This window comes from Arabidopsis lyrata (assembly GCF_000004255.2).
Source record: "Arabidopsis lyrata subsp. lyrata unplaced genomic scaffold ARALYscaffold_6, whole genome shotgun sequence".
NCBI classification, from domain to species: domain Eukaryota; kingdom Viridiplantae; phylum Streptophyta; class Magnoliopsida; order Brassicales; family Brassicaceae; genus Arabidopsis; species Arabidopsis lyrata.
In genome coordinates this window covers 9,543,141-9,569,746 of record NW_003302550.1, presented here as the reverse complement: position 1 = coordinate 9,569,746, position 26,606 = coordinate 9,543,141, and the positions used below count along the sequence as shown (strand labels likewise).

Below are 26,606 nucleotides of genomic sequence, written 5' to 3'. Positions count from 1 at the left end.
TTCAGTAAGCTCAGGGAGCACTCGCAGGTGATGGGTTCGAATCCTTCTGGATAAATTCGATGAAAGCTCAAACGACATCGTTTTGGGGTGTCTAACGGAGGTGTTAACGGATGTTAGATAGTCTGTTAACGATCGATAACGGTTTGTCTTTTTGGCATGATCAACGAATATTAATGGTTCAAACGGTTGGTCAACGATATCTTCATGTTTAAAATGGCCATATATGAAGTTGGTGTCTGGAACGGCCACAATTTGAAAGTTGGGCTATTAAATGATATTTTTCCCTTTTGTCATCTCTTACTAATAAAAGGGGTTGTTTGAAGCGGCTATCCACATCAGGTTTTGAGATAGTTGTTTTTAAACTGCCACATCAGCAAACGTATTTAAAAATACGCAAATCAAGCCACGTCACCGAGCTTAAATCTCATGCGTCCCCTTTGGCTTCAGGATGCTTCTTCGATTATTTTTGCAAATTTAATACCAAGCACTAAAAACAAATTAGAAACAGTCATATAGATGCCTCTTCATATTCTATTCTAACTCCAAAGAATACTATCTCCATTAAAAACACTGGAGAGTACAAATTAAATGCCATTTTTTTTTGGGAGCAGAATATTACATATGCCTCTTTAGCTTCCTTTGTTTAGTTTTGCGATGAACATGTAGCGGAATCAAACTTTTTTATGAGAGCGGTTGTAGCTTGATGGGTAGATTTTGCCGTCGAGGAAGAAGTGATGCATAAAAGAAGATATTCAGACGACAGAAATCCAAATTTCATGGTCAGAGAAATTGCATTTACTCTGTCAATCAAAAATGGAAACACTCAGATTCACGGTAGTACGCTTAAACCATAATTGATATTTTTCCTATTTAAATCCAAAACTGTCATATAGCTTCATAATTCGACAATAATTAGGGATTCTAAATACTGTTTCTAAGAGAGATGGGGTGATGAAGGAGCAGGTCGAAATTCAAGCCTCTCCATCTCGTGAGTTATTCGACTCCTTTTATGTCGTTAGATTTTTCATCTCTTCGCTATTGGACTCTGTCCTTATGGTGGTATTAACTCTTACGATTTTCAGAAAATATTTAGTTAAACCGTCTTTGTATGCATAGTCAGGAGTAACGTAGTTTTAATATTCATATGTTTGTTAAATTGTTCCATTTTAGCATCTAAGCTCTATAGAATCCTCAAGTGTTTGATTTTTTTTTAACAATTTTTTTACTGACGTTGTTCATATTTTTTAGTTTCTCTCGGGTTGAAGAGTCGGGAGACTCTTTACTTAACAATTCGACACGAAGAGTCGGGAGGAAAATGCGCGCACCTGATGAAGGAGCCAGATGAAAGCTATCAGAGAGATGGAGAAGAAGGAAACAATTCATTGTTGAATCCGGATATGCTTGCCGCAGATGATGACGTCGTTAAGGTCTGCTTCTCTGTCTCTTATGTGTGTTTGCTCGATTTGATTTTTTACTTCTTTTTTATATTTATGTTTTATTTGTGTGTTTTGGTTTCGTGGTATCAAGAGCTTGATGAGATAAAGAGGGGATTGAAAGAGATAGAGGAAGAAGCTGCTGCCCTGCACGATATGCAAGCCAAAGCCGAAAAATAAATGGGAGCTAGTCAAGGTTTGTGGCTCTTTTGTTTCTTTGCTTCTGTGTTTTCAAGAAATTGAATACGTTTGCTTGAGACTATCTTTGAATTCGATATACTGGGAATCTTTTGATTGTCTATAATACTTATACGAAATTGAAGTTTTGTTGGTTTTATGCTGTTGCGGAGAGTCTTATTGACCACTTAGAGGTACTATTTAGTTGATGTCTGATCTCATTACCAAGTTTAGTGATTTTGTCTTTGTTATTCAAAGTATTGTAAGAAGACTTTTACCACTGCATTTTGTTTGGGAGTGTTAAGCAATTACTACGTGGTTGTGGTTATTTCTCTTTCTCTTGACTGTCATGGGTTTGATTTATTCCATATTCGGTTTGAATAATAATGATGATGATGGTGATTTTAATTTGGCTTTGTTGCATAGGTAGGATTGAAAAGCTTATCATGATGGTATTGAATTCTTGTCTCTTCACTCTGTTTCAGATCAGACTTTCTTGATCTTCTCCATCAAGCTCCAGGTTCGTTCCCTCTCTTCTCTCAAGTTCTTTGTTTTCATTCTCTTCTTTACTCTCTATTTTGTTTCTTTTTATTTAATGTGGAAGCAAAAGAATGTTTTAAAAAACTTAGAGAGATAACAACTGAAAACTACAGATTCTTCTTGACATAGTTATATTAGACTACTCACAATATTCTTCTTTTGTGAGCTTCTTTGCCGTCAGTTGACAGATTTTTTTCGTAACACCCATCCGTTTCTCTTCGATCAATTCCTTTACCAATTTCTCTCCTTTGCAGGCAACTAATTGCAGACTTCTGTGCATAGTCTCTGTCCTTCAGCTTATAGGACTCGGCCTTTGGGGTAGATGTGTTCAAGAGAATACTCTCAGTGGTCATCCATCCAATGTAGAAGTAGATAGAATTTGTTTTCAAATTGATTTTATACATACTTTTTGTCAAATAATTTTGTTTTATAATATATACTACAGTCTTAAAACTGAATAATTACTTGTACCATACATGTTTTTGTAAACATATGTTAGATACTACATCACTAAATTTACAACTAAATTTATTTAATTATTATCGAATGTATACCGGGCTACGCCCGGATTATCCCCTAGTTTGAATAGAAATCATTCCAAATCATTTATTCAATACACCCCCTAACCTAAGTAAATGAAAAGAACAAAAATATGTTGATTTGAGTAATAAATAACAAGGAAAAATATATTTATTTTTAGCTTTAATATCATATTGTACTTTGTTTTTAGGGTTGTGGATCATCATCACACGATTCACCACCGGCCGCCATGGAAGATTCACAACCTTCTCCGTCAAGTAACCTAAATGACGCCGGAAACTCCACAAAAAACATCCCATTTGATCTAACCTTAGAGATACTCTCTAAACTTCCGGCGAAATCCCTCATCCGTTTCCAAGCCGTGTCAAAGCTCTGGTTCTCAATTATCCGCAGTAAAGATTTCACTGACTCGTTCCTGACTAGGTCAAAGACTCGTCCTCGTCTCCTTTTCACCTTCAAGCACTTCGATTCCCGAAAACGTTTCATCTTCTCAGCTCCTGAACACGACAACAATGACAAATCCTCTACAGTTGTCGCCAGACACGACATGACGATCTCTGATCTCGTCTACTACATCAGATCTCGCCCCGTGAACGGTTTCGTCTGCTGCACGCGTGGTGATTCGATCGCGGTTTGTAATCCAACCACTAGACAAATAGTGAAATTTCCAGATGTTAAATCCAACGGCAGAGACGTGTACGCACGTCTAGGATACGATCCAGTCCAAGATCAATACAAAGTGTTGTGTGTAATGATGTTCGATGGATACGACGCTGATAAACAAGATATCCAACAGGAGCATTTCGTTTTCACGCTAAGTTCGGGACAACAAGAGTGGAGAAAGATTGACATAACCGAAGAAGAAGATCCTTACCGCCACATGAAAGGTGGGATTTGCATAGATGGTGCTATATACTATGGTGTTTTGTATAGAAAGATAGCTAGGTTTGATGTTAGAACCGAGAAGATTGAGTTTATTCAAGGACCAGATGGTCCAGAAGACTTTAATGCAATCTCATGTTTCTCAACACTTATAAATTACCAAGGAAAATTAGCATGCGTAACGTATGACCCCTACTGTAACACTGAGATGGGTATGTGGATTCTACAAGATGTTGAGAAACAAGAATGGTCAAGCATTATGACTTGTGATGTGCCTTGTCAGTGGGGAGATTTGTTTGAGAAAGAGAGATCTTTGTGCACCGGACAGATTCATACCGGCGAGGTTATAATTGTTTCCAGACCTGCGAGGTTAGAGTCATCTAAGCTCTTTTGTGTTTACTATTGTGATATGACCAGGGAGGATATCAGAAGGTGTGAGATTGATGGTATCGCGGATTATGAGTTTAGACGTATCCATGGAATTGGTAAGCGTACTCGTCAATTGTTGTGTTTTCCAGGTCACATTGAGAATATTATGTTCTTTCAGTAGCTTCTCCTTTCTTTTGGGATATTTTCTTTATTTTCTTTTGCCTTGTTTCTAAGACTATTTCTCTAGAAGAAGAATCTTGTACTTCCTTATAACAATAAGATAGAATCTAATGTTGATCACTGTTGTTTTCCGTCTATCTTATTCTTCACCGCAATTGTAAAATACAACAGAAGATACATGTTGTATTTTGTAGTGATCGTCTCCACCTTGGATTAACTTATCCTTGAATTCATTCTGCATCCATCCTACTCTTAGCTCCTCTAAAGTAGTAATGTATTTTAATCCATCAGGAAGACTCTTTAACTTTCTGCAGTCATTGATCTCTAAACGACAAAGAAACGGCATTGATTCTTCTTCTACGACCCACTCTTCAAGGTTATCGAGTATCGAAAACTCTAGAGTATGCAATTTAGGGAACCCGGATTTGGAGCAGACCATTTTCCTTCCTGTGAAAGCATTCAGTTCTAGACTAACAATCTTCAAGTTGTGTAGCTTCTCGAGAACTGGCATTGGGTCCTCGGATAGATCACAAGAAGATAATGAAATAGAGGCGATCCGGGAAGGGAATTGAAGTTCATTAGGTAACTTCTCTATCTTTATATCTAACCTTAACTGATTAAGTCTTTGAAAACCTGAAACAAAGGCTCCTGCATCGATCTTCACGGGTTGGGTCTGGCTGTTTCTTTTATTGTACAACATCAACTCCTCCAACTGTTTCAGTGATGCACCGAGTGACAAAGGTAAAACTTCTTCTCCAGGGTTATCGGAAGCACAACAGATCCACAAATTTTTGAGTTTGGTCATGTTTATGAGATCTTTAGCGCTACTGTGTTTTAGTGAGAAGTTCTTGAGTGTCTCCAACTTCACTAAACCACTTAACTCCAACTTTGTTTTATTGCTTAGTTCGTCCGGTAGCATAAGATATCTCAGCTTCTTCATCTTCTTTAAGACATTTGGTATGTGAACCATAGTCTCGTAAATCTCTAAATCCAAATAAACCAACAGCTCTAGGTTCCCCAAAGAAGACGGTAACACAGACAAGTTTGTCTCTTTCAAACTCAGGTACCTCAAGTGGATGAGCTTCCCTATGCTCTTAGGTAACTTGCGTCTTCTGAATTGAGCTCCAAAGAGATCCAAGACTCTAAGTGACCGTAAACCTCGAAAACTCGAGGATGATAAAATCCAAGGACTGAAATCTCTAGTGATATACAAAAGGGTCCTTGCTTTGGGGTTTTGAATTTGTCTCTGCTGAAATATACTAGGTTCGTTTTCGTCATCATCAACGAAATGTACAGCGAGTCTGCGGGATCTGTTGGTGGACACATCAGGTGAAAGAACTTTAGTAGCATTCAGGACAAGGCTCTGAGCATTGAAAACCTGTATGAAATTCTCTTCTTTGGCTTTAAACAAACATACTTCTCTAACAACGTCATGCAGACGACAAGATTCAATTCTTGATGTCACAGTGTTCCTCTTCCCTACTAAAACCATACTCCTTTTAACCAACTCCTCGAGGTAATCCTCAGCTACATCTACAATAGTAGTCTCTTCACTATGTACCATCACTATTCCTTCTGCGACCCAGTAATTGAACAATGTCTCTGTTTGTATCTCATGATCTTCGGGGAAATGAGCTAGGTAAAGAAAGCAGTGCTTCAAATGAGAAGGTAAATCTTCATAACTCAAAGACAGCACATTGAATACCAAAATACCATTTCCGTCACTTTCACCAATCTCTCCTGCGATATGAGATCCAATATTGTTGTGTACCTTTCTCCACTCAGAAGATGTACGTTTTGTAGCTAACAACCCACCAAGAGTTTTCACAGCTAATGGTAACCCTCCACAATGTTTGAGCATTTGTTGGATCTCTTCCATTAAATCATCAACATGAAACTCTACACACAAAACATAAGACTCTTAGTTCATTCCTTTTAGCAGTCAGAACTTCCATAAAATGCAAAAAGACCTTTCAGATTCATCCATGGTTTCCTGTATAAGACATACCTATATTGTTTCTCTCAAATAAAGCTATCTTCTGAAAAACTTCCCAGCTTTCTTCATGACTTAGAAATCTAGGCCTAAAGATGACGGACTTTAGATCTGGATGCAAACCAACACCCTCATTCCGAGAAGTGAGTAAGATCTTGCTTCCTGCAAAAAGTTGACCATGTTTCAACGTTAGACGCCAAACGAGACATATGCTGTTGTTTACTAACATTTTATCCATAAAACATTATGATTCATGGTCAAAAGTCACCTGAGCTATGTGGAAATGCAGGCTTTATAAGCTCCCAAGCTGCACTGCTCCACAAATCATCAAGGACAATCAAACATTTCTCTGTTTCAAGTAGTTTAAAGAGCTCATCTTGTAGTCCAGACACCGTCATTTCCACAATTCTCTGTTCCTCATTTTTAGGCCTAAGGCTCTGTAATATCACCCGCCACACATGTTTTTGCCTACAGTCCTGTGAAACAAACACCCAAGCTAATCCACCATGGAAATGACGCCTCACCATCTCATGATGAAAAACTTGTCTAGCAAGAGTGGTTTTCCCAATACCACCCATCCCACATATCGAAACCACTTGAACACAATCCTCTCCCACAAGATGACTCACTAGTTCTTCAACACTACGTTCCACACCAACAATGCTGCTTTCAGAAACACTAGGAAAAGATTGTCGAATCTCCACAAGAGGACCCATTATTTCTTCTTCTTTGTCGATAATCTCTCTCACTCCAAATCTCTCCATATTGTCAATAACTTTGGAAATTCTACTGATTATACTTCTGATCTGTGAACCAAACTCCTGGTGAGAAAATGTGATACAAGAAACACTCTTTAAGTGCTTCTTGATCCCACTTTCTCTTCCACACTTCTCTTCTTTGATAAGAAAACTCTCGATTATGTCTTCAGCATCATACACAATTTCCACAATCTCATCCACACAATTTTTAACTCTCTCACTCTTACTTTTCTTAGTTTCTGCATCTTTCACAAACGATTTTAGCCGTCGCAGATCGGATTGTAGCTCGGTTGCTTGTTCATGGACTCCTTTAAGCCGATAAGATTCTCGAATTAGAAGCTCCCAAAGCTTTTGCAATCCAAATGCCACCACTGCTTCAGCCATTATTAATGCTCCCTTCTCAGCTCTTAAATGAATCAAGAGTTAATACTTAACATATTCATCACTAAATCTAAACTTCAATTAGATCAAGTTCCAATGATTGCTTCATAGATGTGACATGGAAACTACCAAAATTTTTGAGTTCAGACTGAAAATGAAAACAGGAAAAAGTTAACTAAATTACCCAAACGAACATAATTCTCTCGTAACTCTAATAAAATAGGAAAGGGAGACATATTCAGAGAATCAATCGTTATCAGCAAATTTCTCAGTTCATACCAAAAGGAAGATGAAACATATACTTCTCCAAGAAATTTTGATTTTTTCGGAGAAAAATTTAAACTTCCCATGACTTACCTCAATATCAGCACAGCTCTGCTTTCTCAACTCCTCTCTGCACCGAGTGATTTCTGCTGAGTCTGGAGGATGACGAAGACGACGAAACGGATTTTTTTTTCCTCAAATCAAATGTGAATCTTTAAAAGTCAAACATTGTAAAAGTAAACTACATGGGCTGGTTTACCATCTCCAACAATAAAATACTATTTGAGTTTCTAAAAAATAAAATATCAGGTCCCGAATGTTTACTACAGTAAAACCTCTATAAATTAATAACCCTCTAAATTAATAAATTCTTCCGGTTCCGAGTTGGGACCAATGTAAAATATGACATAAATCGATAAATTAATAAGATAATAACTTTTTTTAAAATCCCATGTAAATATATGGTCTCATCTATATCATAAATTAATAATTGTATAAACTTATCAATACATATATGTATATTTAACTTAATATATATGATATAAATTTATATATTTCATATATGAATTACTATGATATATATTTTAAATATTATATGTAAGATATTTAATGAAATATGACTCTCTTATTCGAAAAAAGTTTGTGTTGATTTTTAAACTTAATAATTACTTTTGTACTTGTAATTGGTTTTAAAAATATATTGCTTATAAAGAAAAAATTAACTTTTAGATAGAAATTTTTTAAAAAATTACAAAATTAGTAAAATCTCTCTATAAATTAATATTTATTAATTTATCGATAAAATAATACCTCTCTAAATTAATAAAATTTCATGGTCCCAACATTATTAATTTATAAAGGTTTTACTGTACTCCCTTCGTTTTCGAATAGTTGTCGTTTTAGAGCTTTTTTTTGTTTTAAATTAGTTGTCATTTTAAGGTAATAATGTAATTTATGCCAATAACTACCCAAATTACCCTCATTTTATTGAACACAAATTATTTGTAAATAATTACTTGTCATTTTTATGAGGTTAATATAGTCATTGTATACCTTTTCTTAATTTGTCCAAATACAGTTAAAACGACAACTTTTCAAAAATAGAGAGAGTAGTTTTTAAGTGGTTTTTGGTTTTTAGATTTTAGTTTCTCGATTTTGGTTTTTAAAATTTTGGTTTTTGGTTTTTTGCTACAAATATTAAAATTATTAAAAAAATCAAAAATGAAACATAATCACGTTGAAAAATAAAGTTTTCCACAAAAACCTCAAAATCATGGTTTTTACTTTCTCATGAGTTTATATCTAAAAATATTAGTTATAAGATCAAATAACAAAAAGTACCCGAAATACCAACAAATATTTAGAAAATATATAAAAAATACTTAAAATATCCAAAAAATACTCAAAAATATCCAAAAATACCCAAAAATATCCAAAATATCTTAAAATATCCGAAAAAAATATTCGAATGGATCATAAACTTCAGAACCGGAACCGAACCAAAATTGTTCGGTTCCTATATAGATCCTAAACTCTAGAACCGAATGAACCGGAACCGAACCCGAACCGGAACCGAACCAGAACCGAACGGATACCCGAACGCCCGGACTATAAGTGGTTGGAAAGTAACAAAAATATATTTATTTGTGTAATAAATTACAGGGAAAATATATTTATTTTTATCTTTAATATTATTTTGTAATTTGGTTTTAGGTTTGTGAATCATCGACGATTCACTACCAGCCGCCATGGAAGATTCACAAACTTCTCCCTCAAGTAACCTAGATGACGCCGGAAACTCCACACCAAACATTCCTCTTGATCTCACCTTAGAGATACTCTCTAGACTTCCGGCGAAATCCCTCATCCGGTTCCAAGCCGTGTCTAAGTTCTGGTTCTCAATCATCCGCAGTAAAGATTTCGTCGACTCGTTCCTGACTAGGTCAAAGACTCGACCTCGTTTCCTTTTAACCTTCAAGAACTTCGATTCCCGGAAACGTTTCATCTTCTCAGCTCCTGAACACCAAAAAAATGACAAATCCTCCACAGTTTTCGCCAGACACGACATGACGATCTCGGCCGATCGGGTCTACCACATCAGATGTCGTCCCGTGAACGGTTTCGTCTGCTGCACGCGTGGTGATTCGATCGCGGTTTGTAATCCAACCACTAGACAAATAGTGAAATTGCCAGATGTTGAATCCAACGGAAGACACGTGTACGCACGTCTCGGATACGATCCAGTCGAAGATCAATACAAAGTGTTGTGTGTAATGTTTTACGATCCTTACAGTGCTAAGTGTAAGCGACAAGGTACCCAACCGGAGCCTTACGTTTTCACATTGCAATCTCAGCAAAAAGAGTGGAGAAAGATTGAAATCACGCAAGGTGTTGCTTATCGCTCGGTCGATGGAGGGATATGCATCGATGGTGCTATATACTTTGGAGATGGACGCTCAAGAATAGTTAGATTCGATGTTAGATCTGAGACGTTGGAGCTAATTCAAGCACCCGAAAATTCACTAATCACGGAAACGTCCGATTCTGCTCTTTTAAATTACAATGGAAAATTGGGCGGTGTTGATTATAATTACACTAGAGAGACAATATTGTGGATTCTAGAGGATGCTGAGAAACAAGAATGGTCGGAATTGAGGTTTGCCCGACCTTCTGAGTGGGATGATTTACTTGAGGATTACTTTACCTCTGAGGGAGAGAGTCATACCGGTGAGCTTATTATGGTTGATTCACGGTTAATATCATCTGAGCCGTTTAGTGTTTGCTATTACGATTTTCATAGAGAGAGCTTAAGAAGAGTGGAGGTCCAAGGAATTGCGGATGATGAATTTAGACGTGTTCATGGCATTGGTAAGCGAACTCGTGAGATTTTGGGCTTTCCAGGTTATGTTGAGAATATTAGGTTCTTGTGAGTGACAAGTTTTCCATCGTTTCACTTTCATTACATTTTCTCGATCATGACTTGTTCTACAATTTTATTTTAAAGCTTTAATTTCATTTCTTTTAGGTTTGTGTTTACATGTAAGTAACCTAAACTTGAATCAATTTGTGTGATGGCCTTATTTATGTTTATAGTTAAGAGGATGTAGTATATGTGGGAAAAAAAAACAGAATAGACAATCATTTGGTGATCAATTAAACTTGGCCATTTTTTTCATTAGGACTCAAAGGCAGATTTCTCTTTAGACCTTTGTTTTGTTTCCGAATGAAATTTATCTGCATAGGCAATATATAGTTTTTGGTGGTTGATCCGCTATTACAAATGGCTGGAACCAATCCAGTAAATTAGAGGAAACTATAGCCTCATAAGTTGTGAAAGTAAGTACATCTGGCAAAAACTTTTGCGGTTTCGTTTGCTTAGCCTGGTCGGAAGGTGTAGGCGAATATCAAACTACTCTTGAAAGAGGAGAGTATAAACTACTTCACTTTTGTGTCCAAGCTTGAGTACCTCTGTATATTTGACGAGAGTATATATATACTACACTTTTGTCTAACTGAATCTATAAGAATATATATGAGTTAATGGCATTCACTAATTTATAACATGTTAAATCTCGACATAAACCGAGAAATTAACGAATATATCCGAATTTAAAATAGAAACTCAACTGTGACTCATACCCGAATTAAATAAATATCCATAAACCCGATTTCTCATTTAGTCAAACCTTCTACAAGAGAAAGAAGGTTTCAAAACTCCAAAACCTTAGAGATAATAAACCCCAAACATGAATAATATCATCTTTATGGTATTTTGGTTCATCAACAGACGATTTACCACCAGCCGCCATGGAAGATTCACAACCTTCTCCCTCAAGTAACCTAGTTCACGCCGAAAACTCCACAACAAACATTCCTCTTGATCTCACCATCGAGATACTCGCTAGACTTCCGGGGAATTCCATCATCCGATTCCAAATACGTGTCAAAGCTCTGGTTCTCAATCATCCGCAGTAAAGATTTCACAGACTCGTTCCTGACTAGGTCAAAGACTCGTCCTCGTCTCCTTTTCACCTTCAAACACTTCGATTCCCGAAAACGTTTCATCTTCTCAGCTCCTGAACCCGACAATGACAACGACGACAAAGTCTCATCATTCGTCGCCAGACACGACATGACGATTTCGGATCTGGTCTACTACATCAGATCTCGCCCCGTGAACGGTTTCGTCTGCTGCACGCGAGGCTTTTCGATCGCGGTTTGTAATCCAACCACTAGACAAATAGTGAAACTGCCAGATGTTGTATCCAACAAAAGAAACGTATACGGTGGAAGACCAATACAAAGTGTTGTGTGTAATGATATTCCGTGGTTACAACGCTAACCAACGAGATATCCAACAAGAGCATTACGTTTTCACGTTAAGCTCTCAACAAAAAGAGTGGAGAAAGATTGAAATCACCCAAGATATTACTTATATCACGGTACATGAAGGAATATGCATGGATGGTGCTATATACTATGGAGATGGACGCTCAGGAATAGATATATTCGATGTTAGATCTGAGAAGCTGGAGCTAATTCAAATACCAGAAGGGTCAGATATAGCGCACTTTTCCGCTCTTATAAATTACAATGGCAAATTGGGCGGTGTAGAATATGATTGCGCTGGAGAGATAGTATTGTGTAGGCCTGGGCTTACGGTTAACCGTTCGGTTATCGGTTGGGTCCGTTCGGTTATCGGTTCTTTCGGTTTCAAAATTTAGTATCCATTCGGATATTTTGAAATTTCGGTTCGGTTTCGGTTCGGTTCCGGTTCTTTCGGTTTTAAAATTTAGTATCCATTCGGTTATTTTGCTTAAGATATTTTCGGATATTTCGGTTATTTTTGAGTATTTTCGGATATTTTTGGATATATTTCGGTTATTTTCGAGTATTTTTACTATTTTTATATATTTTTTAAGTATTCTTTATTATTTGGTCTATAAATAACTAATTATTTTGAAAATATAATGGTATTTCGGGTATTTCGGTTACCCAAAATATTTTGGTTCGGTACCGATTCGGTTACGGTTATTTCGGTTATAGAATTTACTATCTATTCGGTTATTTTCAAATTTTCGATTCGGTTCGGTTCGGTTTTTTTTTTGCTTCGGTTTCGGTTCGGTACATTCGGTTCGGTTTATTTGCCCAGGCCTAATATTGTGGATTCTAGAGGATGCTAAGAAACATAAGTGGTCGGAAATGGCGTGTCCCCTAGCTTTTGAGTGGAGTGATTTACTTGGGGATCGCGTAACGTCCAATGGGGAGATTCATACCGGTGAGCTTATGGTGGTTAATCCAGGGTTAAGGTCATCTAAGCCGTTTAGTGTTTGCTATTACGATTTTAATAGAGAGAGAATAAGAATAAGAAAAGTGGAGGTTGAAGGAATTGCTGATGATGAATTTAGACGTTTTCATGGGATTGGTAAGCGAACTCGTGAGATGTTGTGTTTTCCAGGTTACGTTGAGAATATTAAGTTCTTGTGAATGACGAGTATTCGTCGTTGCATTAGCTTCTTCCATTCAATTTGACCATGACTTGTTTTGCTGAGTTTGTTTTTATTTTCCCTTAAATTGGATACAAATTTTTTGTTTAGAGCATTCGTTAATTTAATGTTTGTGTTTACATTTACGTATTATCAAACAATTTGTGAGATAGCCTCGTGATGGATTAGAACTACTAATCACATTGGGAACCGCATATAAGCTCATGCTTGTCGAGCTTCTAGTCTGGACCTGCTCTGGTTTTGTTGCTACAGCTACAAAACTCAATTTGGGCACAGCTATTAACTTCATTTGTCTAAATGAATCTTTTCAACCAATACCGTGTCGCCACTTGTTAAGCTTTCTGTATACACAACCGTACCTGATTATTTTCTCCTCCTTGGTCGTCTCCCATTACGGCAAGACGAGTGTGTTCAAAACCCTTAAACCTCCCCACCAACTGATCAAAACGCATACATAACTCCGTCATCTTCTTCGTCTTTACTCCAAAATTCCAGACATTTGAAGCTTTTACGCATCTGGGTATTTGATCTTTCATTCACAGATCACATAAACTCGATAATCTCGGAAGAGTCAAATGTCTATATCCCTTAAAATTTCCCACATTTCAACATTTTCCAACGATGGGTTTAATAGCGTAGAGCTGCGAAAGCAATGCAGATCCGGTCAAAGGTTTGAAATTGGGTCGATTTGTTTCCGTAGAAGTTCTGGTTTTGAATCTAGACGGATCCATTTGAATTCGGACTTGTCTTCTCGGAATTTGAGAAACCGATGTGTGGGATCGGATGTGGTTGCGGGTGAAATTTCCGGTAGATCGGTACCGGATTGGGCTTATAGCGGTTTAAAGGATGAGACTTTAAGCGATTTGGAGCCGGAACTTGATGATGGTGATGGCGGCGATGAGAATGGGAACAACGACGGCGGTGGAAATGGTGGTAACGGAGGTGGAGGAGGAGGAGGTGGAGAAGGAGATGATGGAGAGGATGAAGCAGATAAAGCTGAGGAGAAGGAGTTTGGTCCGATTTTGAAGTTTGAAGAAGTTATGAAAGAGACAGAACGTAGAGGGATTACGTTACCGGAGGATATGTTGGAGGCTGCCAAATCCGTGGGGCTTCGGAAACTGTTCCTTCTTCGTTACCTCGATCTACAGGTTTTTGCTTGTGGGAAAATATGGGAATGATTCTGGTTTTTTATTGTTTTAGTATGATGATGATTCATGTTTGCAGGGTTCTGTTTGGCCGCTTGGGTTTCTGATGAGATCATGTGCGATGCTTCGAAATAGAATGCTTGCAGATCCTTCATTTCTTTTCAAAGTCGGAACCGAGGTTTGTCAATGAATAAGCTAATGTTGTTCTTGGACTACATTTTTTGGATTGTATGTACAAGAATTGAATGTGAAAGATCTTGTTCTACGGATTAATGCAGATAGCTATAGACTCTTGCTGTGCAACTTTTGCAGAAGTACAGAAGAGAGGGGAAGATTTCTGGTCAGAGTTTGAGTTGTATGCGGCTGATCTTTTGGTTGGTCTTGTAGTTGATGTTGCTTTGGTTGGACTATTGGCTCCCTATGCACGTATTGGGAAGCCATCTGTGGCATCAACAGGTTTATTTAAGGACCTTAAACGTGCTTGTGCATCCCTTCCTAGCAGGTAAGACTGTCACTGTCTCTCTCTCGTTTTCTTCACTTTTGGCTCCAAGTAATGTACAAACTGGTTAACTGTTCCCACTATCTATCGAGCTGGTGGCTGTATATTCGGGATGAGATGTACTTATATGGGCTTATTTGTTTGTACTTCTGAAGTGTTTTTGAAGCTGAAAGACCGGGATGCAAATTCTCAGTTAACCAGCGCATTGCAACTTTCTTCTACAAGGTATGGAGAAGGACTATTGCTTTAATGTTCTTTGTGGATCTTCCTTACCTTTGGTTTGATTAATTGATGTGATTCTTCATCCAGGGCCTCTTGTATGGGTCGGTTGGATTCGGCTGCGGCCTCATCGGTCAAGGAATTGCAAATCTGATCATGACGGCAAAACGGTATTCTTTCACCATCGACTTTATCTTGCTACTTCTCAATGATGAAATGAATCTTCTAAGGTTTTATATGATGTGATCTAGACAGTTGACTGTCTAAAGAACTGTTCTTCACTGAAATCTGGGGTTTCCGTTGTCAATAGGAGTGTGAAGAAATCAGAGGAAGACGTCCCTATTCCACCTCTTTTTGAAAGCGCTGCTCTCTGGGGTAAGCTTTACTTTTGATCTCTAACTTTGTTCTGCTGAGTTATCGAAGCTTTTTCTCTCTAATGTTGAATGAAAACGACAGTCTTGAACACTCAATATTGTGTTCTCTACTCTTTTTCCGAGTTGTTGTTGTCAGCCATCGGTTTCCTAACCGGGCTTAGTTTCTTAGAAAGTAAAGAACCTGAATTGCCAATGATACCTTTAGCTAGATTCTTGTCGTTGCAATATTGCAGAGCTCAGAGACAAGTCTGAGGTTTTACTCTATGACTTGTTGATTACATAGACTCACTCTTTTTTTTTTTTTTCTTTCTGTATTGTGCTTTTGTTCAGGTGTGTTCCTCGGCATATCTTCCAATGCACGTTACCAAATCATCAACGGCCTCGAGCGCGTCGTAGAAGGTTCAACAGCGGCCAAACGCATTCCTGTGGTCGCCATGGCATTCACGGTGGGAGTCCGGTTTGCTAACAATGTGTATGGCGGTATGCAATTTGTGGATTGGGCTAAATTATCCGGCGTTCAGTAATAACCGGTTAGGTTTTGTTGCGAACCGGATAGTAAACCAGCCTAGATGTCTCCTCAGGAGTATCTAATCTGAAGGGGTAGGGAAGGGGGATGTTAGTTATCTGAGTTTCATTAGTGTGACTAGGCCATATACCGAGAGCTAAAGGATAAAGAATGTGGTTCATGAATCATGATCTGGACCGGATTCTTCTAACCGGAATACTCGAGACAACATTTTCGATTTGGTTTTCGAAGTTGAGTTTTTCTCATGGAGTCTCCTTGTTCTCTTATTCATTTTTCTGAATCGTATGCTTTTTATGCAATAATGACTCAAAAACTTTTTACAACAAAACGTCATTTTTGGCCTTTTTGACGTTTGCGTGGATCGATATATGGAAAAATGTGGGTATGTGACAATTTACCTTTTTTTTTTTTTCCCCTCGTTAAAAAGGAGAATTGTTGGTAGGTGGAGATACGAAGAGATTAATTAATAAAGAAATAGATTTAAAGCAACCAATGAGTAGAGTATAGAAAACATTTTTTTTTTGTCTCAAAAGTTTTATTATATACTACAGCACATATTACATAAGCCGGCAGGACTGAAACCTCCGGAAATAAAGTCGAGAAAACGAGAATATCCCGGAAAGCATACGCAGATACCAGAAACTAAACCAACGTACGAAAGCAAAGATCAAACATTTAAGCCTGAAAGTAAGTAACCACACTTCATCTACAAAATTTTTTAATTTCTGGAAAGCATAAACCAAACTGCAAGTCGAAAAAACAATTAACGACAAGCAAATCCGCCTATAGCGAATAAAAACTACCTCACAACCTATGCGCTCTTGGGCTTCTAATCCAGCAAGATGGATTCAAGACAAAAATGTCTAGATCCTTACCCTTCTCCCAGAAACGACGATGTCGAAAGAACCACGACTTTTAAACAATAAAATTCTTTTGCAAGAAAAACGAAGAATCAAATATATATTCTTAGGATTAGGATAGTTTGATGGCAAGCATCATTTGACAGATGAAGTATCTTCCGAGTGACAGCTTAGTAACCACTGTCATCCAACTGCTACATGATCCTCATCTTTTGTTCTCTTGTTTCTGTTTTGTGCCCCTTAATGATATTTTATTTATACTCTCTTACTTAATTTTAATAACTTATATATGCCTCGTAAATTAGTTACCCAATGGTAATCCTTGACCGACAACTAATCAAAGAGAACATTTTGCTCCCAATTTGAAGGTGAATAATCATCTGATTAATCATTCTAATTACATTGAAAACTTTGTTTTCTTTTTTTTTTTTTTTTTTTTTTTTTTGTAAACCTGAAAACTTTGTTTTCTAAAAATTTATTTTGGACGAGTCAATTTCGGATTTTCCAAATTCACATGCATTAAAAAATCAAAACAGACAAAAACTGAATTACACAAAATTGAATAGTCAGAGTTGTAAATAATAAAAGTCGTCTCTCGTCTCTCCTTCTCCAAAGATCAGTCTCTCCTTTTGAATTTCTTCGATTGTTTGGTGCCATTTTCCGTTTCTCGATTAGGGTTTCGATCTCGAATTGCTTATCCTTCAGCTGTATTCTGCGGTTTCTTTCCTAGTTAGATCCGGTTTCGCCAGTTTGGATCTGCGCCGTGTGAGGCGGCGGAGGACGGTGGATCTGAGGATTTGGTTCCACCATGACCGGAATGAGAGGTCTCTCCGTATTTATCAGCGACGTTCGTAATTGCCAGAACAAGGAAGCGGAGAGACTCCGAGTTGATAAGGAGCTTGGAAACATACGTACATGCTTCAAGAATGACAAGGTTAGAGACTTCTCTACGCACATTTCGTTATCTTCGTTTTTGTTTTTTTCTATCTTTGATTCTCAATTGAGTGGTTATTCAATGACTAAGTAGTATCTGCTGAGGTTCTGTATTGATTAGAGATATTGGAAATTTCTCCTTTGAAGCTACCTATTCCTCTGAGGTCGATAAGGGAGTTAGATAAGAATGTAGTTGAAACAAAGATGTAGTCAGTTGCCGAATCGTTTGTAGTTGCCGAGTGGATAGTTTTGGAGCCTGTAGTTTCTTATTTTATCGGATTGAGGCAATATATTTTTTTTATTCAACACAAATTGAATAGCTAGCTTATATCTTTTGGAGATTAGCCATTATTCTACCCTTTGAAACATCAATACTACTGCTTTCATCTCGGAATGTCATTACTCATTAGTGTGTGTATTTCAAGTCAATATATAAGACACTGAGTATATGAGGATATTAGGAACTAGAAGAAAAGAATGGCGGGGCAGTAAATTTGGTTATGTAGTGATGGTATAAGGAAAGAAATCAAGGTCGGGGGAAAATTTGGACAGCTCATTCAGAAGTAGATTAAGCTTTGTTGTTTTATATTTCACAGGTTTTGACACCATATAAAAAGAAGAAATATGTCTGGAAAATGCTTTATATACATATGCTAGGCTACGATGTGGATTTTGGCCATATGGAGGCGGTTTCTCTTATATCTGCGCCAAAGTATCCAGAAAAGCAGGTAAGTCAACGTTTTGTTTGCTCAAGCAAACAAAATTCTCTTTCTAAGGCTAGGAGAAGTTAATAGATGGGGGTGTTTACTAAAATCTATTCTAGTGATCAAGCTAAAACAAAGAAAGTTTCACTGAAGATCACGGAAAGTTAGATCTAGATACTATTTCACGCTTTTGCAACTTATTCAGTTTGGCTTGACCTGGTAAAGTATTGCAGACATTTACTTATAAGCACGATTTACTTAGTAACATCTTAGAAACTCTTAACCAGGAACCATGCTTTGTATCCCAAGGGCAGTGTGTATTATTCTATGCTCACTACCTAATTTGCAGGTATTGAACTTTTCATCCATGATCACAGGTTGGCTACATTGTTACATCTTGCTTGCTCAATGAGAACCATGACTTTTTGAAGTTGGCAATAAATACAGTGCGGAACGATATTATTGGTCGGAATGAGACTTTCCAATGCCTAGCACTGACCTTGGTATGTGGTCTTTTGTCCATGCTGTATTGAGATTTTAGAGCATAGTGAGATTCTTCTGATTATGAGATGCTGTTAAATAACTGTTTTAGTGGAAGTCTTTGGATACATTATGTCTTTTGTGCTCTATCATTGCACGATTCAAAGCCATTTACTTCATTAAACTGGTCCTTTTTTTCTAGCTCTCTTACCTTGCCATGCTTACTTTGTCCTGTAGGTTGGAAATATTGGTGGAAGAGATTTTGCTGAATCATTGGCACCTGATGTTCAAAAGCTACTTGTAAGTGACTCCCAAAGACGACAAGTTTATGTTTTTTTTCCAATATAAGTAAGTAAACATATAAATGTTTTGAGGCTTGTTCGCTGCAGATTTCTAGTAGTTGCAGACCTCTCGTAAGGAAAAAAGCGGCACTGTGCCTACTGCGCTTATTCCGAAAAAATCCGGATGCCGTCAACGTTGATGGCTGGTGTGTGTGAACGCTCTTGGATTACTGGTTGTTTGAGTTTACTTATGCATCTTTCATATTCTCTTTGTTCCAGGGCGGATCGTATGGCACAACTTTTGGATGAACGAGATCTTGGTGTCTTGACGTCTTCTACGAGTCTTCTTGTAGCTCTGGTATCTAATAATCATGAGGCGTACTCAAGTTGTCTACCTAAATGTGTCAAAATATTAGAACGCCTTGCTAGGAACCAGGATGTTCCTCAGGAGTACACATACTATGGCATCCCTTCTCCTTGGCTCCAGGTTTGTCTTAACTCGGTTCATACCTTCAATATTTTTTAATCACATCCTTTTCCCAATCCCATGCATTTTTAAACATTTATGTGAAATTAGCTTATGAAAATAGAGGCTTGCCCCAGCTTTGGTGTGTTGTTGTTGTTCAGTTAAAGGTATGTTGGATACTTATATATCGTTGGTTAGTACAGGTTAAGGCAATGAGGGCTCTTCAATATTTTCCAACCATTGAAGATCCCAGTACCAGAAAAGCTCTCTTTGAGGTACAAATTTTCTTGTGTAAATATCTAATATGTCTTCTAAATCTCTCTCATGGCAATTCATGGAAATTTCAGGTCCTTCAGCGAATATTGATGGGGACAGATGTTGTGAAAAATGTGAATAAAAACAATGCGTCTCATGCTGTGTTGTTTGAAGCTCTATCCCTGGTAAGTTCGTCAGACAGCTGGAAAAAGTTGATACGTCTTAGAAATAGCCTCAACTTTTTGAGGTTCAATTGTTAATTATACACTCAAGTCAACCACCTGTCCATGAAATGCCATGAGAGAGAATTCAAAGACATATATCAGAGATTTACATAAGAAATATTGAACCTCAAAGAGAGCTTTTCTTCGCGATGATTAGATTGTTGAGCACACTCAAGTAAACTGTCTGGCTTAGTGTGCAACCCCTAACTTGTTAATGTGTTTTGAAATAGGTCATGCATCTTGATGCTGAGAAGGAAATGATGTCACAGTGTGTTGCTCTGCTTGGCAAGTTTATTTCTGTCCGTGAGCCCAACATCAGATATCTGGGCTTGGTGAGATCTTGCATACCCACTTCCTGCATCTAAGCCTAGCGAGAACAGTAAATTGTTAAATGTTTGGCTTCTCATACTGCATTTAATGACAATATTGCAGGAAAATATGACACGAATGCTGATGGTCACAGATGTTCAAGATATCATAAAGAAGCATCAGTCTCAGATAGTCACCTCCTTGAAAGACCCTGACATCAGGTTGGTTTAGATTTGCCATCTCAGCATCAGCTCTATGGCTTGTGAACCCGGATCAGTATCTCTTTACTGCTCTAGTTTGGAACCAGTACGACAAATTTTTCAATCATGAAATTGGTCCTAGTTCTTGTAGTTCAATATACCTTACTTGACTTTATTTAAGATCATTTCAGTAAGCATTGAAATTATTTGATTTGGTGTATATATGAAACTCTAAGAAAATGGAATCTGCATCTATACATATTTTTTTAGTGAAAACATTATTTGTTGATAAACAATTATCAGTTATGGGTATAATTATCTGTGGTAGCAATTCGTATCGGTCACATAAGAACTATTATATTATTGGCTGGTGGCTCAGTACTATAAAAAGATAACTAGATTGGATGAGTACTAGTCCATTAGGTCTTAATCCTATTTCCGTTGCAAATGGTGGCTTCTGTTTCAAAAACATAAAGTTTTATTGATATTCTCTTGGTTCTTTTGCTAATGGTATCAGATTCACTTTTGGTTGTACTTTCCTGCAGTATTCGTAGACGTGCTCTTGATTTGCTATATGGGATGTGCGATGTGTCAAATGCAAAGGATATAGTCGAAGAGTTGTTGCAGGTAAGTCTTTGACCTTGCTTTATATTAATATTTTCTTGATTTGTAGTCTCCTTATGATTTGTGAAGTTTAACAGAAAGGAATGATTAAGTTGTGTAGTGTTTAAGCTTACTTGGAACTCAAAAATACATTGCAGTATCTTAGCACAGCGGAATTTTCCATGCGGGAGGAATTATCACTTAAAGCTGCAATTCTTGCTGAGAAGTTTGCTCCTGATCTATCATGGTAAGGAGAACTCGACAAGAAGTATATGTACACTATTCATGCACACAAATTTGGTTACAGTGACCTTTAGATCCTTGCACAAACAACTGGTCAAAGATGTTAACTTTGATGTTCTCAGGTATGTAGATGTGATCCTTCAGTTAATCGACAAGGCTGGGGATTTTGTTAGCGACGACATTTGGTTTCGTGTGGTTCAGTTTGTAACAAATAATGAAGACCTCCAGGTTTATAAAATTATTAGGATAAATATATTGTTTATCCTATTCATGACATTCGAAAGTGCTTACAAAAGTTCTTTGATCCGACAGCCTTATGCCGCATCAAAAGCAAGAGAATATTTGGACAAAATTGCAATACATGAGACCATGGTGAAGGTTGTACAGTCTCACTTCCCATAACAAATTCTCTATATTACATATTGCGGATAAGTTATAATATAATTTAAATTGTGGAATTGGAGTTACTACCTTGCTACATATTCTTATCTATCTATATTGTTGGCAAAGTACAAAATTAACAATGATTAGTATAAAAATATTGGTTATTAACAAAAAATATAATTTCTTTCGGAATCTCAGGTCAGTGCTTATATTTTGGGGGAGTATGGTCACCTTCTAGCTCGACAACCTGGATGCAGTGCAAGTGAACTCTTTAGCATCTTACATGAGAAGCTTCCCACAGTATCGTAAGGACAACACAAATACTGAATTGCGGTCTTCTTGTCTTTGGGTATGTCTTAATTGCTTTTTTCTTTTTCTTTTCTCAGGACTCCCACCATTCCTATACTTCTTTCCACATATGCAAAGCTTCTTATGCACACTCAACCCCCGGATCCAGAACTGCAAAAAAAAATTTGGGCTGTATTTCATAAGTGAGACTTACTAACCTTGTTGTCCTTCCCCAATGCTTTGTTTGTCATTTTGTGTCCTATTCTTTTGTGGTAACCAAATCAAGTTTCCTAAACGAGTTTTGTTTTGGCAGGTATGAGAGTTGTATTGATGTGGAGATACAACAGAGGGCAGTTGAATATTTTGAATTGAGTAAAAAAGGGCCTGCCTTTATGGATGTATTGGCTGAGATGCCAAAATTTCCGGAGCGCCAGGTTTGTAAATCTTTTTTATAATTCTATGAAAGTTACTTTGACGGGAAGTTTGTACTAAATGATTTGATGCTGGATTTTTTTCCCTGTCCCTTCCAAAGTCTTCATTGATAAAAAAGGCAGAAAACGTGGAAGATACCGCAGACCAGAGTGCCATCAAGCTTAGAGCACAACAACAGCCTTCAAATGCTTTGGTTTTGGCTGACCCACAGCCTGTTAATGGGGCACCCCCACCTTTGAAGGTTCCAATTGTAACTGGAAGCACGGTGAGTACTTCTCTTGCAGGCCCTAATTGACAAGACATCTTTCATGTGCTTTGCCTTTATACAAGCACATATGTTTATCTTATTATCTCTGACATTCTGTTTTTCCGTGCATGTCTAGCAGGAACCCCAGTCAGTGGCTCGATCTCTCTCTCATCCTAATGGAACTTTAAGTAATATAGATCCACAAACTCCATCACCTGATCTCCTTAGTGACCTGCTCGGTCCTCTTGCAATAGAGGCTCCTCCTGGAGCTGTCTCAAATGAACAACATGGTCCCATAGGGGCAGAAGGAGTACCAGATGAAGTTGATGGTTCTGCCATTGTACCTGTTGAAGAGCAACCAAATACAGTGGAGGTATTCTTTTCTTCTTCCTTTGCTTTCTTTGGCATAGTAGGTTTTAGTATGGATTAAATTATACTTCTAATTTTTGTAGCTCATTATTTCCCTACGTTATTTTAACCGTCACCACTTTTTTCTTTCTGTTTCGTCTTTTTGTATTTATTACTTGGAAATGGTATCACGTTTACTTAGGTGGAATCCTACCTGAGATGTTCTGTTTCACAACTCTACCCTCTGAGGATTTCCTAGACTTTGTTTCACATAATAATGTCACATCTGCTAAACTTTGGTGGACTTGTCGAATTTGACATTATATATATTCACAGTTAATATCAATAAAAGAAACCGAACTATTTTTGTACTCCATATTACTATTTGCATGCTTGAAGTGTTTTCTTATACTGTTTTGTTTTCTTTAACAGCTTATCGGAAATATTGCCGAGAGATTTCATGCTTTATGTTTGAAAGACAGTGGTGTCTTATACGAGGATCCTCATATCCAGGTTTGTTTTTTTCTAGTCTCGCTTTTATTTATTCTAGTATGAAGATTGCAGACAGACAAGCCTCTGAGCTTCTTATGTTCCCCATTTTGTTTATTGTCGGTATTCCTCAGATTGGCATCAAAGCTGAATGGAGAGGGCATCATGGGAGACTTGTTCTCTTCATGGGAAACAAGAATACTTCTCCACTTACATCAGTTCAAGCTCTGATACTACCCCCTGCCCATTTAAGACTGGATCTGTCTCCAGTACCTGATACGATTCCTCCTCGAGCACAGGTATTTTTGTTTGTTGATTTATTACAATCTTACTACTCAATATGTCAATTCTGCTCATTTATGTATACTCTACTAAGTGTTGCAATTTCTTTCATGGTTATAGGTGCAATCTCCACTTGAAGTGATGAACATCCGCCCTAGTAGGGATGTTGCGGTTTTGGATTTTTCCTACAAGTTTGGTGCCAGCGTGGTAAGTACTGCAACTGTCCTTAGCTTGTTTTAATGAATGAATATTTTAGTGTACCTGACATGCTGGATTTTTTATAGGTCAGTGCCAAATTACGGATCCCGGCAACCTTGAACAAGTTTCTTCAACCGCTACAATTGACATCTGAAGAATTCTTCCCTCAATGGAGAGCACTTTCAGGGCCACCCTTGAAACTTCAGGAAGTTGTATGTATCTCCACAGCCTCTCTGATCAAATATCAAATTAAAAGTATTTGAGTAGTGCAAGAAATAAGTCAAATGCTCCTACGAATTTTCTTTTCAAAGAAATTCATGAATTAGCTTTCTTCATAAAATCCTTTTAATGAATGATGATTGCTCTAGGTTAATCACAACACTTACAGAGAACTTCCAAGATTTCTACATGTGCTTGTTAATGCAGCATTACGTTAATGTGTTATATAATCTGAATCTGCAACTTTTTTCAGGTTAGAGGTGTAAGACCTCTAGCTCTTCCGGAAATGGCAAGTCTGTTCAACAGTTTTCATGTGACGATATGCCCTGGGCTTGTAAGTATTTTTTCACGATCTCATTCCTTCATTCCTCATGCTTGTTGCACACATGTTTACCTTAAACTTAACTTGTATGGTTTTCTGTTGTAGGATCCAAATCCTAATAATCTAGTGGCAAGCACAACCTTCTACTCTGAAAGTACAGGAGCCATGCTCTGTTTGGTGAGATTTCAACCAAGTTTCACTTCCTGGTTTTGGCTCTTGCCGCTCTTCGAATTCGTAAAATTTCTTGAGACTTATAGTTGACGTGTGACATTGTCTGTGGTTTGCGATTTTCAGGCAAGAATTGAAACAGACCCAGCAGACAGAACCCAACTGCGAATGACAGTAGGGTCGGGAGATCCTACCCTTACATTTGAGTATGATATCTCTGCCTCTTAGCACAAACCCAACCTCCAATACAGTTTTCTCTTCGTTTGCATTTGTTGACCTCTTTTCACCCACAGGTTAAAAGAATTCATCAAGGAACAACTAATTACTATCCCAATGGGATCTCGAGCTCTAGTTCCAGCAGCAAGTTCAGCACCATCACCAGCACCACCTGTAGCTCAACCTCCTAGCCCAGCGGCTTTAGCTGATGATCCAGGAGCTATGCTTGCCGGCTTACTTTAAATTCATTGGGATAAGAGATTTACTTGCACATGTCGAAAAGTTTGTTTTTCCGTTATTGTAGAATGTAATGGCGAAAACATGGAATGATGGGAGAGTATATGTAGAGCCAAGGAAGGGGAGAGGGGAAGGTTTTAATAGAAAAGCTAGTTTTGATTATATTGGTGCCTATTATCCAAAGCGGGCGGTTTGAGTTAGCTACGAAATTTTGCATTGATTCTAAACATTTGTGATGTGAGGTCAGTGGTTGTATCAGCTTGTTCTTGTGCCTATATATTTTCAATCTGTTTCTCCATGATTTTTCTGATGGGAGGTCTGTTTTTTCGCACCAGCCTTCACATTGAGAGATTCTAATGTAGTCATATAGGGGGGAAATTGCAAAGACACATACCCAACGCATAGCATTTCACCTGTAAAAACCTGATCTAATTTGAGGTTTGATTTATTATAGGAGATGAAATCAGGAGTTGGCCAGAATTCTGAAAGTCGAGGCTACTAATGAAAATGCATTCACTTGTAGCAAGACCTGTTACTTGATGCAGCTCTCTTGGCATTACTAAACTTGTGTAGATCAGGTTCATGGGTTTTTCACAGACAACATTCCATCCAGAGAAGCAACAGCTGATGCAGCCAATTCTCCATTTGTGTAATGATTAATGCAAGCATGAGGTTTTAACTGATAAATCCTTGTGAGTAATGCCAGCAAACAAATCCGTCTCTTGCGCTCCACTTGATCTTCCTAAAACAGGACCGCCAGCATAGCCTGATGAAGCATTTGAGAGAGAGCAATTCTTCTAAAATTATCTCAAATTTAAATACAGGGAACTGGAAACTAATTTGAGAGCTGTAACGTAAGAAAAAAAAAAGCAATTAATGATGCAACAACACAAAAAAAAAAAAAAAAAAAGATCTTTATGTGTATAATTAATGATTTTGTTTAACGTTAAAATATTTGATCTGACGCAATTACCCTGAGGCCAAAGAAAAGGAGACATTGTCCCAAACGATGTCGGTTTCCAGTCCAACTTTGATTTCGATTAACTTTCTTGGGACAAAAGGAAACTTATATTTCCTTTTTTTCTAAGTCTCTACAGTCTATATATTATCCGATACACGAACCATACCTCTCTAAGTTTCCTTAATTTGATATCCGAAGTTGTGAGTTGTTAACCCTAAAGATCAACAGAAGATGATGAAGAAGATTGCGATTGCGATTGCCACTGAGAGATCTGATCTCCCTCCTTTGGTATCTGCTGCAATTAGAGCTGCTAATTCACAAAACGTTTCTGATGTTGAACGTTGCTTTGATGTTCTTCGATACATGAAGAGTTTGAATCTCTCAGTCAATGATCTTTGCCATTCCAAAGTGATACTTCCTTTGGAGAGTCTAAGAGATCACGAAAACCCTAAGATACGAATGGAAGCTAA

The 26,606-nt window shown here is 37.6% G+C and overlaps 5 protein-coding genes, 1 long non-coding RNA gene and 1 pseudogene across 10 annotated transcripts; 6 read left to right on the top strand and 1 right to left on the bottom strand.

Moving 5' to 3' along the window:
- The first annotated feature begins 613 nt into the window (after nucleotides 1-613).
- LOC9310158 lies at nucleotides 614-2,725 on the top strand. Its single transcript, XR_002331489.1, has 6 exons — nucleotides 614-834; nucleotides 917-988; nucleotides 1,249-1,427; nucleotides 1,528-1,629; nucleotides 2,096-2,130; nucleotides 2,405-2,725. It is a non-coding gene; the product is annotated as an uncharacterized LOC9310158 (long non-coding RNA).
- Nucleotides 2,726-2,874: 149 nt separating this feature from the next.
- On the top strand, nucleotides 2,875-4,241 carry LOC9308087 (F-box protein At1g30790). Its single transcript, XM_021023262.1, has one exon. The coding sequence runs from the start codon at nucleotides 2,920-2,922 to the stop codon at nucleotides 4,120-4,122; it is 1,203 nt and encodes a 400-aa protein (XP_020878921.1). The 5' UTR covers nucleotides 2,875-2,919; the 3' UTR covers nucleotides 4,123-4,241.
- LOC9310157 (probable disease resistance protein At1g58602) lies at nucleotides 4,223-7,742 on the bottom strand. Of its 2 annotated transcripts, none has more exons than XM_021023261.1 (4): nucleotides 7,611-7,742; nucleotides 6,383-7,401; nucleotides 6,130-6,276; nucleotides 4,223-6,020 (listed from the first exon to the last, which is right to left on the bottom strand). In XM_021023261.1, exons 2-4 carry the CDS (start codon nucleotides 7,254-7,256, stop codon nucleotides 4,261-4,263), a joined length of 2,781 nt encoding a protein of 926 aa, XP_020878920.1. In that variant the 5' UTR covers nucleotides 7,257-7,401; nucleotides 7,611-7,742; the 3' UTR covers nucleotides 4,223-4,260. The 2 variants fall into 2 exon arrangements, with proteins under 2 accessions (XP_020878920.1, XP_002872017.1); XM_002871971.2 differs by having other exon boundaries at nucleotides 6,383-7,278.
- A 1,162-nt stretch (nucleotides 7,743-8,904) lies between these two features.
- Nucleotides 8,905-10,641, top strand: LOC9310156 (F-box protein At1g30790). The gene has a single exon (XM_002874043.2). The coding sequence runs from the start codon at nucleotides 9,266-9,268 to the stop codon at nucleotides 10,445-10,447; it is 1,182 nt and encodes a 393-aa protein (XP_002874089.1). The 5' UTR covers nucleotides 8,905-9,265; the 3' UTR covers nucleotides 10,448-10,641.
- Nucleotides 10,642-11,324: 683 nt separating this feature from the next.
- LOC9310154 lies at nucleotides 11,325-13,092 on the top strand (annotated as a pseudogene).
- Nucleotides 13,093-13,307: 215 nt separating this feature from the next.
- LOC9310153 (protein RETICULATA-RELATED 1, chloroplastic) lies at nucleotides 13,308-16,180 on the top strand. 2 transcript variants are annotated; one of them, XM_002874040.2, is made up of 7 exons: nucleotides 13,308-14,172; nucleotides 14,249-14,347; nucleotides 14,448-14,671; nucleotides 14,824-14,893; nucleotides 14,978-15,057; nucleotides 15,198-15,262; nucleotides 15,592-16,180. In XM_002874040.2, exons 1-7 carry the CDS (start codon nucleotides 13,600-13,602, stop codon nucleotides 15,783-15,785), a joined length of 1,305 nt encoding a protein of 434 aa, XP_002874086.1. In that variant the 5' UTR covers nucleotides 13,308-13,599; the 3' UTR covers nucleotides 15,786-16,180. The 2 variants fall into 2 exon arrangements, with proteins under 2 accessions (XP_002874086.1, XP_020879207.1); XM_021023548.1 differs by lacking the exon at nucleotides 15,592-16,180 and having other exon boundaries at nucleotides 13,381-14,172; nucleotides 15,139-15,229.
- Nucleotides 16,181-17,202: 1,022 nt separating this feature from the next.
- On the top strand, nucleotides 17,203-25,473 carry LOC9308086 (AP-2 complex subunit alpha-1). 3 transcript variants are annotated; one of them, XM_021021601.1, is made up of 27 exons: nucleotides 17,204-17,581; nucleotides 18,177-18,308; nucleotides 18,662-18,787; nucleotides 19,002-19,064; nucleotides 19,154-19,251; nucleotides 19,325-19,532; nucleotides 19,715-19,786; nucleotides 19,859-19,951; nucleotides 20,221-20,322; nucleotides 20,423-20,520; nucleotides 21,045-21,126; nucleotides 21,261-21,349; nucleotides 21,468-21,573; nucleotides 21,658-21,723; nucleotides 21,928-22,034; nucleotides 22,116-22,220; nucleotides 22,331-22,451; nucleotides 22,550-22,714; nucleotides 22,836-23,069; nucleotides 23,477-23,557; nucleotides 23,668-23,832; nucleotides 23,936-24,022; nucleotides 24,100-24,225; nucleotides 24,486-24,566; nucleotides 24,660-24,731; nucleotides 24,849-24,928; nucleotides 25,016-25,473. In XM_021021601.1, the coding sequence occupies exons 1-27, from the start codon at nucleotides 17,456-17,458 to the stop codon at nucleotides 25,179-25,181; spliced, it is 3,051 nt and encodes a 1,016-aa protein (XP_020877260.1). In that variant the 5' UTR covers nucleotides 17,204-17,455; the 3' UTR covers nucleotides 25,182-25,473. The 3 variants fall into 3 exon arrangements, with proteins under 3 accessions (XP_020877258.1, XP_020877260.1, XP_020877259.1); XM_021021600.1 differs by having other exon boundaries at nucleotides 22,833-23,069; XM_021021599.1 differs by having other exon boundaries at nucleotides 17,203-17,581; nucleotides 21,468-21,723; nucleotides 22,833-23,069.
- Nucleotides 25,474-26,606: the final 1,133 nt, after the last annotated feature.

Coding starts and splice junctions, on each gene's coding strand:
- LOC9308087 (XM_021023262.1), top strand. CDS start 2,920: ATGGAAGATTCACAACCTTCTCCGTCAAGTAACCTAAATGACGCCGGA.
- LOC9310157 (XM_021023261.1), bottom strand. CDS start 7,256: ATGGCTGAAGCAGTGGTGGCATTTGGATTGCAAAAGCTTTGGGAGCTT. Junction 6,277..6,382: donor TGCATTTCCACATAGCTCAG/GTGACTTTTGAC, acceptor AACTTTTTGCAG/GAAGCAAGATCTTACTCACT. Junction 6,021..6,129: donor ATTTGAGAGAAACAATATAG/GTATGTCTTATA, acceptor TTTTGTGTGTAG/AGTTTCATGTTGATGATTTA.
- LOC9310156 (XM_002874043.2), top strand. CDS start 9,266: ATGGAAGATTCACAAACTTCTCCCTCAAGTAACCTAGATGACGCCGGA.
- LOC9310153 (XM_002874040.2), top strand. CDS start 13,600: ATGTCTATATCCCTTAAAATTTCCCACATTTCAACATTTTCCAACGAT. Junction 14,348..14,447: donor TTTTCAAAGTCGGAACCGAG/GTTTGTCAATGA, acceptor GGATTAATGCAG/ATAGCTATAGACTCTTGCTG. Junction 15,058..15,197: donor CTGATCATGACGGCAAAACG/GTATTCTTTCAC, acceptor CGTTGTCAATAG/GAGTGTGAAGAAATCAGAGG.
- LOC9308086 (XM_021021599.1), top strand. CDS start 17,456: ATGACCGGAATGAGAGGTCTCTCCGTATTTATCAGCGACGTTCGTAAT. Junction 22,715..22,832: donor CAATTGTAACTGGAAGCACG/GTGAGTACTTCT, acceptor GTGCATGTCTAG/CAGGAACCCCAGTCAGTGGC. Junction 24,226..24,485: donor CCTTGAAACTTCAGGAAGTT/GTATGTATCTCC, acceptor AACTTTTTTCAG/GTTAGAGGTGTAAGACCTCT.